Here is a 14,800-nt window from a genome sequence, read left to right on the forward strand (position 1 = left end):
TGGAGGAAACCTAAATACAAAATAACCGAAGTCTCGCGAGAAGTGGGCTCGGGCGCTCTCGCGGATCGTTTCCGTTGTGATTTTCACATTCCCGCCATCATCGCGCAGTGTTGCGAGGCGTCGTGTGTGGCTCCACTGTCAACAACATACGCACTGGGGAGCAGGTGAATGCCGGCAAAACTAACTTTCCGCCCTCGGAGGACCTGCGAGAACGACGCTGTGATTTGAAAGTTTCAAGACGAGCGCGCATCATCGACAGGTAAAGGCTCGCGGCGGCGTGCTCGCGCCGTGACTCTGTTTTCATCCCCAAATTACAATCAGCCAAATTAGCCCGTTAGCTAGCTCCCGCTAGCCCCCGCTAGCCGACCCGCTAATGTCGGCCTCCTCCATCCATTCAGCGCCTGCGGATGATGGGACGACATAATCAGCATCACAGACACCGAGCCCGGCTGTAGCGTCACTCTGGCGGTCTCTCGGTAACTTTATCGGCTTTATCGGACTGTTCGCCGTGTCGGGGGAAACGTGTAGGAGTGACGAGCGGTGTCCGTGATGTGTCGCCTGTCTTCGGCTGCCGCGGTGCAGATTGGCCATTTAGGCTAGTTTGATGGCTAATGCAAACCTGGCTTCACTGGCTCACAAACCGCGAGCCAGCTAACACGAGTAGCTCGAGAAAAACACGTCCTGTCCACGGGAGAGAGGGTTTCGTCTGTTTTGTCATGTCGGGGCTGTTTAAGTCGAGACTCTGCTGTGTCGCTGACTTGGAGTTTGTTGTGACTTTCAACAAGCGCTCATGAGCGGGCTGGCTTGATTGCGCTGTTATTATTCTTTTATCTGAGTAATTAAACTAAAAAAACTACACGTCTTTTGTGGTTGTAACAGGCTCTTCTTTCTCTCATCATTAATGTAATCTCTCCATGGAGCAACAGCAGCGATGATATGGTCAAAGCATGGCATTCATAATCTGCTCGATGTAGACGAGACACGCTGCTGTTGTACTGTCAAAGTAGACTTAACTTCCCCTCTTGTTTAGGATTTGTCTCATCACAAGTCCCAGCCTCCAAAGTGCACCAACTGGATAGTAAAGCCATGGCAACCATAATGCCCAAACTCTCCAGCGGTGGCGCTGTTAAGATCCGTTTCACCAGCCTGGACCTGGGCACCACCAGGTGGAAAGAAGGAAGTTTTGAGATCCTGGAAAAGGACAACAAAGTCAACCTCTGTCTGAGATTCAACTGTGGAGGAGCTTCTAAAACTTTCCAGGTAATCTTTAGTTTGTGTTTGTTCAGTCATGGGTGCTGAAAAAAATATTCCCTTTGATGCTTGTTCAGTATTTCATTGTAATGTTTTGACCACCATCACTTTTTTTTTTTTTGGAAGCATTTGATCAGAGCCGTCTTTGTTTCGTCCTTCATTAACTAAATATCAGAAGCCTCAAGGAAAGCAGTTAACTGTTGATGCACACAACAGAAACATGTGGATTAAAAAAAACCCTGCTGTGTTGGTTAATGTTATTAGAAACACCTGTTCTTTTCCTGCGATGATAAAACATATATCTGTGAAACAAATACTAAAGTAGTAAACAGGAAAAAAGATTATCACAACATCTAGCCGCCTCTTGCTTTTGCACAGTTCATGAGTACCGCTGCTGTCACATGTCATTTATTGACAGTCAGTCCTGTAAATTGGTGCTTACAGGACAAAATCCACACCATCTGAACTAGTTGTAGGTACCATGCTTGCTGAAGAGTGGGTGGGTCAGGCTCAAGCAAACACGTGTTTGCTTACAAGCTCATGGGATTGTGTGTAAGGATTGAAACACATTCAGTTTATTTGGCCACAGAAATATGAACACCTGGATCACACCAAGCAAACAGGTGGACAGGAGGGAGGAGTGGTTTGACACGTTTCTATGGGCAAAGCGTAAGCTGTAAAGTTAAATCACATTTTTAAATTTTATTTCTAAACTGAGTGGATCAGCAAGCATTAATTTTCACGATACTCTGTTCAGTTTTCCTTTAAAATATTGCCACACTTATTATTCAAAAGTAGTAAATAAGAAAGTAATTTGTGTACAGTTCTAAGTATTTAAGTAAATTAATTTGGGCATAACACTGATGGGCTGGTAATGTAAGCAGTTGTATTTATTTATAGGAAAACATTCAAGAAATTAATAAAACTGCAATTAAGAAATTTAATTTGTTTGTTTTTTGCTCCCAGCTGAACCAGAATGTGAAGAACATCAGCCAGAATATGAACCGAATCATGCTGACTTTGAAGGACAGCAGTGTCATCATCCTGGATAAGATGCCTGTGACTTTAGCTCAGAGGACTAAAGAATACCTGGAGAAGCTGAAGCAGGGAAAGTCAGGTAACTACACCACTGCCTGTTTTAAGAACATGCAAAACTTTGTTGGTGGTTTAAAGCACGATAAGGTACACAATGGCAACCAAAAGGGATGCAGTTGTTATGTGTGACGGCTACAGAGATCTTGAAACTATCATAGTTTATCCACTGATGAGTTAATGTTATTGTAGAATTGTTTTGGATTTGCACAATTTCAGGACAGCATTTCTTGTATACGCGAGCTCTTTATGTGCCGTAAACACTGATACATTCCAGTCATGCATTTCTTAAATTCCAACAGATGACAGTCACAACTCTAGCGACAACTGCCATTGTTACCTGTTTTTGGCTCATGTCAAGTGAAAAATGTTGGTGAATTTAAAGTCTAACTGAAATTTTTGCATACATATCTGCTTTGTAAATCACTCATCCTCCTATATTCTTCTCATCCTTTTGTTTCTATGGAGAACATAGCTCCAGTTTTTTATTTATTTGATGGAATACTGTGCGTAGACGGACCTTATTTCGATGCAGCCAATCAGAACTCTGCATAAAGCAGTGTCATCAGTGTTCTGTCATTGACAAATTGACAAATGGTTACACTGACAACAGTCCGCTTCACAACACAAGTGACAGACTTTGATTCATCAAACCAACATTAGGCATTCTACGAAAATCTCCTTATCTAACATGAATGTACGTACGTCCTGCACCATAGCTTGTTGAGTGAGCAACAAAACAGACATTCACAGAGAAAACTTTACAGCTAACACGAATCTGCACGCTAACTGCTCATGTGCAGCAGTGAACACACTGAGCAGTGTGTAAAGTGTACTTCCAAAAACAAAAATGCGAATGAATACCAGTTTCCATCCACCGCCATTATGTGAAGATAGTTGTTGGTTCACAAGATAAGCAGTAGGTGGCACTAGTAAAAGCAGAAATGGCTGTTCAGTCATGTGACTTAAATGTAGGCCACCTCAGAACTAACTTCAGTGTTTCCGTCTCCCATTAAGATCACCAACTCTTCGTCATAAGCGCCAAAAATCACCTCAAACTACCACAAACTTTTATTTGATAAATGAGGACACTTTTTGTAATTTTGCCATTTCCATTTAACTTTTCCAGTGCGGTACTTTAAAATGTACATCAACAGGGTCCACGTTTCTTCTTATAATGAAAAACTGTTAATGATATGTTTTTAAAAAACGTGTTGACATTATTTTTTACAAATGAAAAGTGGCTTCAGTTGGACTTTAACATAACCTTACATAAAAAAATGGCCAAATTCAGGAGGCACGTGACAAAATGTCCTTCTCAGTTTATTTCTGTACTGTGTTGTGTTTTCTGATGTTGCCAGTTTGTCCTGTTCCTTCTTTTGATACTGTGTAGTCGCCTTCCATTTTGATAGACTGTTTCTTAAACAGCACGGGATAGTCTAAAGATAAGGGGAGGCCGTGCATTGAAGCTCTCTCTGCTTATCCACCACCACTTTGTCAAAACCATTTGACTTTCAGGCAGGCCTCTACCTATAGCCACAAAAGAATCAAAAAGATTGGCTTTCACAACGAATTACATGTCTTCAATATTGAAGAAAAAACAGCAATTCAAAGACACAGCTTGTCGTCCTAAACTAACAATCAATACAGGTTTTATATGGAAAATTAGCTTTATTCACTTTATTAACATTTATTCTTTAATAATTTTGCAGTTTTAAAATCCTCCCATGGAAGTGCAAACTTCAGTGTGCTTGGGAACCGCTCTGTGAAAAATGAGACCAGTCCGTCGGGGGAAAGACAGGTGAGCAAGAACACACATTTTTATGTTGAAAATATTTAGACAAGCTCACGTCTTACTTAAATACCCTCTGACTCCTAACATCTTCCAGACAACACAGAGGCGGCAGAGTGCAGAAGGCCGGGAGGACACAACACCAAGGAAGCCTCTGGGCAGCCCGAGTAGAGCTGCTTCCACTCCCACTCGCACTGGACTCTCTGAGAATAGGTATGATAGAAGTTCATGTTGCTGTTGTCATGTGCACAATTTGATCATTTCAAATGTGACTTGTGGTTATGATGCTTGACATTATTATCCTGACCACAACAACAGGCCTGCTTTTGTGCCAATCTTTCGTGAATGTGACACCTGTCATTTCTAGACAAGATCTGTTTTTGTCTTTCTCTCACTCTTGGACATGAATTGTTCCTTGTCACCGTTTTTTCCAGGAGCGAGAAGAGGAAAAGACTCCTTAACTCTGAGAGTGATCTGACTGAGGATTATCCCAAGGAAAATGACTCTTCAAGGTAAAAGCAACATGCCTCACTGCCTGGATTCGACTGTAGCGGTGCTGAGTACACATGGAGTGACCTGACTTCTGTAACCCTTTGCTACCTCCTTTGTTTTCCTAGCAACAACAAAGCTACTTCAGATCCATCCAGGAAGTTTCTGCTGAGTTGCAAAGATAAGCTGAAGCAGGCAGAGGAGAACAGAAGCTCGGGTAAATTTCTACATCCTAAACTCAGCAACACCACCCATATACTGCTGGTTATGTATTCGCTTACTTAGTAGAGTTCATTTTTAATTTACTTCTTTACCTGCTTAACTTTTAGAGCACTTTTTGTAATTGCTTTGTAAAAATGTTGAGACAATAAATGAAACATTAACCTGTATGTTCAGACCTAAAACACACTCGCTGCATTTCCTTCCTTTACCCTCAGCTCCACTGGGTTCATCTCCTCTTCAGCCAACGTCATTCTATGGCAGCCGATCTGTGACTAAAGACTACAGCCAGAGTCACTCTTTCCTGGACAGGTGAGTTTCTTCAGTGGTGTGGTGTTATCTGCCTTTCTGTACGAGGAAGTTCGTGTCATGCTGAGGCCAGTGATTCACAACTCTCTTCCCCCCCAGGCCATCCAGCACAGCACAGACCACCACAGTCAAGAGAAGCCTCATGCTGCCCAATCACTCCACTCCCTTCAAGAAGGTACGCCCATCTCTGGACTACGGTGGCTGGAACAAGCAGAGGCCTTCAACCCTGGCTCAGGCTCAGCCACCACTGCAAGGGTAAGAATAAGCCAGATGGGTTCCACTACATGTGAGCATAAGCAGTCGGTGTATGTGAAGAGAAACTGGACTGCATTTATTTAGGATATAGTGAACCCAACTGACACAGGAGAAGCCTTCTGGCTATTAGCAAGAAGGAAAAAAACGTTTCAAGAATCAGTTTTGCTTTTCTGATTTTAAACAAACTAACATCATGAAAACAACGTCTCTTTAAGTCCTGGAAAAGGTATATTGTCAGAAATTGTGTTACTAAAGTTCAAGGCCTTAAATCCTCTTTGTGTTATCCGTTGTATAAATCCTTTCATTCCTATATCGCAGATTTTCCAATTTGGGCAACACTTGCTATATGAACGCCATCCTGCAGTCTCTCTTCAGCCTCCCCTCCTTCTCTAATGACATGCTGAGGCAGAGCATCCCGTGGAAGAAGGTGCCCATCAACGCATTGCTCAGGTACATTAGACTCTGTCGAGTGTGATTCATGATGTCCATGTGGAGCCCTTTTTTCAAAACCAGCTTAAAAGTAATTGAAGCAGTTTTATGACACTTTTTTATAATATTATGTTTTGATTATTATTCTGTGATATCTTCACTGTTTACAGGCGTTTTGCTCACCTTATGGTCAAGAAGGATGTGGGCTGTCCAGAGACAAAAAAGGACCTTTTAAGGAAAGTGAAGAGTGCCATCTCCTCCACAGCTGAGCGTTTCTCTGGAAACATGCAGAATGTAAGATCTCCCTATAGAAGTTATGGTCTACCGATTTTTGTAAAAGTAACTTAATAGATGCGATTTTGTGTAGTTGTTGCTAACCAGAGACTATAAGATATTTACTTGTTCGTGAAGTTTGTAGTGCAAACATGTAAAAAGTAATGACAAAGGTCAAACAGAGAACTAATAATCAAAAGAACGTATTTATAATCCACCTGCACTTAACTCTCCTCTCATATTTAATTATTGTGCTCAGTTAAGTCCAATGTGTGTCACAATGTTGACCAGGATGCTCATGAGTTCCTGAGCCAGTGCCTGGACCAGTTAAAGGACGATGTGGAGAAAATGAACAAGAGCTGGACAAACGAAGCTGCAGCCTCCTCATCATTCCCCGTGGCGTCTGAGAATGGCCAGGAGGCAACGGCAGCGACGGCCAAGACAGAGCCTGGTGAAGAGGCGGATACCTCCCGCATCTACACCTGCCCTGTGGCGGTCAACATGGAATTTGAGGTGCAGCACACCATCATCTGCAAAGGGTGAGGCCGGTCTCCTGCTTGATCATCTGAATTTATACGTACAGTAAATCCTTTGTGACGTATTGGTCAAAACTGTTCACGGCTCTTTAGAAAATAAGTGGTATGTAATACCTTAATTTTGTTTACAGCTGCGGCGAGGTGGTGACCAAGCGAGAGCAGTTCAATGACTTGTCTATCGACCTACCACGCAGAAAGAAAACCCTCCCGCTCCGCTCTATTCAGGATTCTCTGGATCTTTTTTTCAGGGTTAGTGTTTAGCATACATCCTCACATGACACAAACAAGCCTCAAACATACTGTTTGAATATGAAATGATATGTTGTTACTTCTTTTGCAGATGGAGGAAATTGAATACTCGTGTGAAAAGTGCAACGGGAAAGCAGCGACTGTTACGCATAAATTTAGTAAACTGCCCAGGTATCTACACGAACCAGTGAAATGCACATGTACCATGAGTACTTATTCCAGACTACAGCAGAAGCTTCAATAGTAGCTACTCAGCCAATACTAGAATCACAAGTGATTTCTCATGGATCTTTCTCTCCCCGCAGAGTGCTCATCCTACACCTGAAACGGTACAGCTTTAACGCTCAGCTGTCTATGAACAGCAAGCTGGGGCAGCAGGTGGTGATTCCCCGATACCTGACCCTGCTTTCCCACTGCACTGACTCCACACGATCCCCGATTAGTCTTGGCTGGAGTTCTCAAGCCTCCATGTAAGACATTTCTAAACACCCTCAAATAAAATGTATGAAAAATAACTTCACACTGGGTAACCATATCCTGAGCTATTCAGTGATTCAGTAAAGTTTTTGCAGTTGACCGTAGTATCAGTCAGATCATTGCATGAAGCAACAAATAATTTGGCCTGTAAATGTTTCCTTTGTTGTTCTCAAAGGTCCAGAACACTCAAAACGTCACAGTTGGTCAACTCCTCCACAGCACCTCTCCGGTAAGTTCTGCAAGACTTTTAGATAATTATGTTGAGCAGGAAAAAGTAGTGGGATAAGTCAAATTTTCCCTGGACAAGCTCTGAACTCTTGTTTGTACTCAGCCTCCTTTGATTAAAATGTGTGTTTTATTCTGTCATATTGCGTGACAAAAAGGAAAAAATAATCTCTGAATGTATGACTGTGTGTAGAAGGATTGGAGGGAAAGCGGCCAACTCGAGCTGCACCTCAATCCTCCTGGACTCTGACTGTGAAGAAGAGCCTACCAGAAAAGTGCATGCGAGCCGCAAGAGACGGCTCAGCAGCTGTCTTCAAGACGATGACGACCGACCGGAAGAGGTGAGTGTTGACCGACAGACAATTATGAGTCAATCTCTTTTTTTGTGTGGGTGTTGCTGTATTGACGTGGTTTTCTGCGTTTTCAGAGGAGAGCAACAATAGATTCAGCAGACTTCAGTGGCATAAATGATGATGAGATGCTGGCCGCCGTGCTGGAGATGAGTCGACAAGAGGCCGGGCTCTCAGCACCACCCCCTCTGGAGGATGAGCCAACAAGCAGCCCTGACACAGGCTTTGGGGACACGGATGCCCATGACCTGGCCTATCACACAGATCTGCTGGAAACGGACACCAAACAGCCTGCAGGTAGGCCAACAACACGAGGCTAAGACAGTCAGCAGATGGAGATTGTATTAACGGATCATAGCTGAGCTGCTTGAAATCAGTGTGGCTACATTGCATATAGATGAGTACACGATTATTTAAGGGTCCAATTAACCGACTTGTGTATGTGTTAATCTTGTGTAGATGTGCTGGATTCCCTGGACCTGACCATGGATGAGAACAAGGAGAACCAGACTCCAGAGAGTGTGCAGCAGCAGGGAGAACTGGACTGGGTCCAGCAGTACAGTCTGGATCAGGAGAGGGAAGAACAGGAGCTACAGCAGGCTCTGGCTCAGAGCCTCCAGGAGCATGTAAGATTAAAGGCCATGTGACATGTCTACACACATACTATACAGCTGAGCACCGTAATGCTATGAAACAATTACCTGTGTCAAATATGCAGACAAAAAGAAATGTCTCATCCCATGTAGGAGGCCCAAGAGATGAGAGAGGATGACGATCTGAAGAGGGCCACAGAGCTCAGTTTGCAAGGTATGAACTGAGATTGATTTAACACAGTCACTGTCAGGTGATGGCTGTTTGCATATGTTAAGTGAGTATTGGGGGTGGAAGCCCAGGCTCCCAGCATCAGTACCATGCAGATATTTCCATAATGACACGGTTTAATCAGACTCGCCGTGCTTCTAAAAATGCATGACCTGTATCGATGTCTCCTTCTCACCCAACAGAGTTTAACAACTCTCTGCCTGAGCTGTTGTGCTCGGATGACGATTCTGGCAACGAGGACGTGCTGGACATGGAGTACACCGAGGCAGAGGCAGAGAACCTGAAGAGGAATGCTGAGGTAGTCAACACTGCTGCCACACAACGTCTGATTTAAAACAAGCAGAACAATATATGATGTACTGCAAACATGCTGAAGTCAAAGAAGTTATGATAGACACTGAACCACTGTGATTCATAGTAACCTGTGTGTAATCCACAGAGCGGAGACTTGGCCAACTCTTTTAGACTCATAAGTGTGGTGAGTCACATCGGGAGCAGCTCCTCCTCTGGTGAGCACTCAAGTAACTGTCTGCAGTGCAGATAAATCCTGTATCAGAACATGCATGTAAACTATTTATTAAATGATCTATAAAAAAGTCAAAATCATTCAAGCTGTTAGACTGAAGGTGTGCATTAAAACCTGAGCAGCACAGTAAGTGCCTGTGTGGTAGGAGTCTCAGTGGCTGTTGCATATAGTGTAAAACAGTGACATAACGTGTTGCGTCATATATTGCCTGAAATGACAAACTTTTTAAAATTTATTTTCCACCCAAGGCCACTACATCAGTGACGTGTACGACATGAAGAAGCAGTCATGGCTGACCTACAACGACCTGGATGTGTCGCGCACGCAGGAAGCAGCTGTCCAGCGAGACCGCGACCGCAGCGGATACATCTTCTTCTACATGCACAAGTGAGTTGCGTGTCTCTGGTGAGCCGATCAAGCACATCACTTCAGACTTGGCATTACACTGTGTCCACTCGTGATTGGATCTCGCCTCCATGTTCAAAACGAAAATGCAATCAAGAATCAAAAGACCCAATGCTTTGTGTTTTTCAACAGTAGTATCCAACACATTGTGTGTCTGCATTAAACTGTTTTGGTCACTCCGGTCAACAGTGAGACACTGACATGTTTTCTTGCGTGTGTTCAGGGACGTGTTTGAGCAGCTGTCTGAAATGGAGAGATCTGGAGCCAGCACCACTTCAGAGGCAGGAAGGAACGTCCTGCAGCCCCTCTGAGTGTGCCACCTTTCGGACAGCCACCCACACATCCTCAGCTAAACCCTGCTAGATGGAGCTCTCCTCTGAACAGCCTTGAGTACTACTGATTGCCGTCCTTCTTTGGTCGTCTTCAGGCACTTCTTTTCCTCTACAAATTACTAAATGGCCTGCTAAATTAGCACCTGTCGATGCCAACACAGGAGCAAAACTGTTGAGACTCTTAAGATACCAGAAATGCAGTTAAATGTTCAGTGGATCAAATTTTGCCTCCATGTTTTTGGGGCTGGAGTTTTTCTTTGCTTTGATTTTATCAAACAACTGTTTTGTAAAGGTTTTTTTTTCTTTGTTCTTGATACCTTTCTTTAAACTTTAATGCCGTTCATTCAGACTTTCACTTACAAGCATCAATCAGACACCAGATGCTACTGGTGCTTCATGAATTGTATGTTTGCAGACCCTTTATTTCCCATATATTCTAAATAAAGATATATTCTATGTTGGAGTATAAGCTATTATAGATTTAGAGGGTTGTTGTATTTAGCGGGTACATTTGGTGCAATATTTATGTTTTGGCACAAATTGGCCAATTCAATTCAGCTTTCTCTCACAGAGTGTGTGGATGTTTGCCCAGTTGCTTTTTGTGCTTGACTAATTTGTGTGTGGTTGTCTCCATATTATAGATTTGAAAGACAAAAATCCGTAAGTTCAATAATAACAAAGCCTTTTTTTCCTTTCTTTTTTTTTACTGAGCTTTTCTCGGTAAAGCCTACTTCATTCTTTTTGGGTTTTGACCTTGTGCCTCCCGAGAAAACTTTTATAAATATGTATACAAGCTTTACTTTGAATGTTGCACAACCTTGTTGTTTTTAAATGTTTGTCAACGATGTGTAAGTCAGATTTTCCTTTATAAAAAGCCAAGATTTTCTATTTATTGCAGCATAGGGTTGATTTTTATGTTAATTTAACCCATCGAGATACGCCACGGCAAATAGGAGTTATTACTAGATCACCAGGGAAGCTAGCTATAGTGTCTTTTATGTCACCATCTTTAAGGCCAGTAAACAGTACTTAACACCTTTAGACCTCTGCTAACGCGGTTCCACTAGTTCCTATCAAGCGTGCTTGCTTATAGAATGGAGAAAAAGGAAGTATTTTGTTATTCCTGTACCGGTTTCAATACTGGAAACTGGTTGTACAGCTCTTTTTCGTTACCACTGTAAAAATAAGATCACATTTCAGTTCAACATAGAAACATGGTCTCTGCTGGACCACACCAAATGATTTCAACTTCCCACACAACTGATACAAACGTTACATATTTCATTATAAAAGTTGAGCATTAGTATGTACTTAATGATGCTCTTCATAGTTGGGTTTTCAGGAGGTGAGCATTATTAGCTGACTCCTGTAGGTACAGTATTGTCGCATCGTGAATTATGACATGCAGATAAATGTTACTCAGAAATCCGTTCTTTTTGTTTGTTTTTATGTCTGCTTGGATTTACATTTCTGAAACATTGCGCTTTCCTGAACATCCTGTCCCAAATGCAGTGTAAAGAGGGTATAATGTATTTGTGAAGTAAAAATGAACAGCTTTTTCTACCCTTCATACACGACTGACTCTTCCTAAAGCAGATTTTAATAAAATATTACAGTGAAAGTGCACTGACTTTTTAATATTTTTAAAACTCAAACAACGCACACATCCAATATTTGAAAAGGATATCCACAATCAAAGTCTTGCATTTTTAGTGTCAGATGGTAAAAGTCCTTACAAACAGTAGCTGCAAATTGTGTGATTGTGGAGAAGACAGCATTTGGTGTACACTTGTTTATGAATGAGGTAACGAATAAAACAATTTTATTCAAGTAGTAGTCCACCTGGTTACACGAACAACAATAACAAGCACCATAGTGCAGCTGTGACCGTCACTGTCACCTCTCCTGAGTGCATCTCTTCGTCAGGGGCTCCAGATGTCTCCCTGTCAGTCTGTTGTACTCACTGAGAATGTAGCTTTCCCTCTGCAGCATCTGAAAACAAATTTTGCAACATATTACTCACAATTGTGTTTTACAGTATGACACAGAAAGCACATTCACATTTAAATTAGTTTGCGGTTCACAAGATACAAAATTTGACTTTGAGTGGAACCCAAACCACAGAGAAATAAGTCATCATGTTGTAAAAATAATTGACAGGAAGTAGTCTGACCCCCTTTTTTTGTTCCAATTACTACCAGCAAAATCTAGTCAAGCTTATTTTGTTGTTTGTTTGTCGCTCTTCCTCAAAACCGTTCCCATTACTCTGAATGAGCCACAGTTATTGGGCCAGTTACACACTTATTGTAATACTGAAGAAAAAAACTTTAACTAAACAAGGATTTTCACTACTGATTAATCTGTTCATCATTTTCTCAATTAATTAGTTTGTCCATTCAATGTCAGACAAAACTATCTGCACACATACCAGTAGGAGACAAGTGAGAAAATGCTGACTTGACTCGGAAATTGGCTGAACTGACTCTTTAAATGTGTTTTGCACATACAAACCTCAGTCCATTCTTCTTCTGTCTCATGTCTGTAGCCCAGCAGGTGACAGATACCATGTGCAGTGATAACCTGAAGCATGAGGCGAAAGAGGAACAGTTAATGCTTCACACAGCCAGTGCAAATGTTACTGCAAACAATGACAGGTGGAAATCATAGTTCAAGACTTCAGTTAGTGTAAGAGATGTGTAGTGCTGCAGGTACTCACAGTTAGGGCTCCGTGCAGATCTAAGGACTCCTCCTGACACTGCTTCATCACAAACTCCACCCCCAAGAAGATGTCCCCAAGGTTCAGCTCATCTCTATGGAGAGGGCAAGGCAGCTTACCAGGTCTCAGGTCCTAAAAACACAGAAGCATCATCTCAATAGATGACTCATGGTCAACCAATGATTGAGCCACCAGGGGGCCTCTATATATTTTGGGAGAATTAAAAGTACCTGTCTTTATTTGTAGCCAGGTAAACCCCCTCATGTAACGTGCACACTTTTTTATAGTTTACAAGCAAAACTAAGCTGCTATGATAGGGAAGCTGTGACTTGTGTTTGTGGGCTGGGCTGTCACGCAGCGAGTTATGTCTGACAGGATGAATTTCTGCTGATCTTGTGCAGTGGCCTAAAACTTGTAGTTATACAGACCACAATCACAGAAACAGATCCAAAAGGGTACCGAAGAGTTACATGTAAATGTTTCTGACTACCTGAAACATCAGCATTGTTTTTTTTAATTGTTTGCACATTAATATGGATGATGGTCTGTTGATTTTTTATTCATTTAGGTAAGTTAGGTTTTTTTTTCCTGTTTTGGATTAATGTTGACGAATAAAAACGAGACGAAAAAGTCATGCAAGAAATAAAAATAAACAAAAACGTCCTCCTTGTTTTCGTCTAGAAAGTCCAGTCCTGCTGCCTTAGAAGTCGGTAGAATTCGACCCGAGCCCAGCCCGTTTTGATTAACAGCTTTGTAGAGCCCGAACCCGTTTGCAGCCCGACGTTATTAAAATGTGCGCATATGTCATAACAGTCGAGAATGAGTCTAGTCCATTTGTGCTAAACAAACAGTGGTGGACTCATCTTAATTTAAACATTTTAGTAGATGCAACTGGCATAAAATCAATGTATTTATATTGAAATGTAACAACTGCATGTAGAAGATGACAGAACATGTCATAATAGGGTGTACCTGCTATTAGTAGACTAAAAAATGAAACAAGTGCATATTAAGTGTTGAAGCAACAGACAAGACACTTAGCAAAGTTGCATTGAAGATGAATCAATTCAATTCAATTCAATCAAGACATTTAATCAGTATGTTAGCTGTGGAACACAAGTGAACTGGAATTACTAAACAAACCAAATCCTGAAATAAAAATAGAAAAAGACTAAAATGTTTTGACTAAAATTGGACTAAAATACCCTGTGTTCACGTTTGACTAAAACTAGACTAAAATTTTGAGACTTTTAGTCGACTAAAATATGACTAACAAAAATGATTTGTGAAAGACTAAAAGTGACTAAGACTGAGAATGAACTTTGACACAAGACTAAATAAATGGAAAAAATGAACACTGACTGGGTCTCTCATAGCATCTTGCTTAGGGCCCCCAAACAGCTAGACACGGCCCTGCACCTGACGGCCCATGCCCCTCAGTCAACAGGTGCACTGTCATAATTTATTTACCTCGTAGAATGGAAACGAGAGGACGTCCGTGGGCACATTTTTCTTCCTGTATATATTGTTAATTTGCTGAATCCTGTTATTGTCCACGCAGATGACGCCCAGGTCGAACTTGTGGACGCCCAGTATGTGTCTCAGCGTGTCCACGTCCCTGCGCAGCCTGGCGCGGCGCAGAGGCACCACCTTCTGGAGATTCCGCAGCACTACTCCCATTTTAAAACACGGCGTGAAAAGAGAAAACGACGATTTAAAAAATCTTGAGACATAGGTAAGAGTAAAAAACAAAACAAAACAAAAAAAAAAACAAACAACGCACGCACGACGGTTAGTCACGGTAACGACGTGGCGGAACGTTCACAAGAAACGGTTGGTCCGCGTTACGCTGGTCGCGAGCGATGTTCAGCCAGGAGTCAAGGTGACGCGGCGGAATAAACATGTATCTCCTCCGTCAACGTCTATGTAAACTATTCTCCTGGCGGTGTCGATATTAAAATATGGTTGCGGGAAATTCAGCATATTCTGACGTTTATATAAATAAAGCCGCTCGTCCGTTTAAAACCTCCATTCAGGCAACAGAACCCGTCGG

At 42.1% G+C, this 14,800-nt stretch overlaps 2 protein-coding genes across 2 annotated transcripts; one reads left to right on the top strand and one right to left on the bottom strand.

Moving 5' to 3' along the window:
* The first annotated feature begins 101 nt into the window (after positions 1–101).
* Positions 102–11,213, top strand: usp37 (ubiquitin specific peptidase 37). Its single transcript, XM_027282453.1, has 24 exons — positions 102–259; positions 1,031–1,260; positions 2,218–2,368; positions 4,056–4,144; positions 4,233–4,348; positions 4,570–4,647; positions 4,753–4,841; positions 5,062–5,155; positions 5,252–5,407; positions 5,726–5,857; positions 6,007–6,130; positions 6,401–6,648; positions 6,777–6,894; positions 6,986–7,065; positions 7,200–7,364; positions 7,547–7,600; positions 7,790–7,937; positions 8,024–8,243; positions 8,406–8,572; positions 8,693–8,753; positions 8,951–9,066; positions 9,208–9,277; positions 9,543–9,681; positions 9,923–11,213. The coding sequence occupies exons 2-24, from the start codon at positions 1,087–1,089 to the stop codon at positions 10,008–10,010; spliced, it is 2,877 nt and encodes a 958-aa protein (XP_027138254.1). The 5' UTR covers positions 102–259; positions 1,031–1,086; the 3' UTR covers positions 10,011–11,213.
* On the bottom strand, positions 10,728–14,463 carry ybey (ybeY metalloendoribonuclease). Its single transcript, XM_027282463.1, has 4 exons — positions 14,218–14,463; positions 12,748–12,879; positions 12,543–12,611; positions 10,728–12,023 (listed from the first exon to the last, which is right to left on the bottom strand). Exons 1-4 carry the CDS (start codon positions 14,425–14,427, stop codon positions 11,928–11,930), a joined length of 507 nt encoding a protein of 168 aa, XP_027138264.1. The 5' UTR covers positions 14,428–14,463; the 3' UTR covers positions 10,728–11,927.
* Positions 14,464–14,800: the final 337 nt, after the last annotated feature.

This window comes from Larimichthys crocea, chromosome I (genome assembly GCF_000972845.2).
Source record: "Larimichthys crocea isolate SSNF chromosome I, L_crocea_2.0, whole genome shotgun sequence".
Lineage (NCBI taxonomy): Eukaryota > Metazoa > Chordata > Actinopteri > Sciaenidae > Larimichthys > Larimichthys crocea.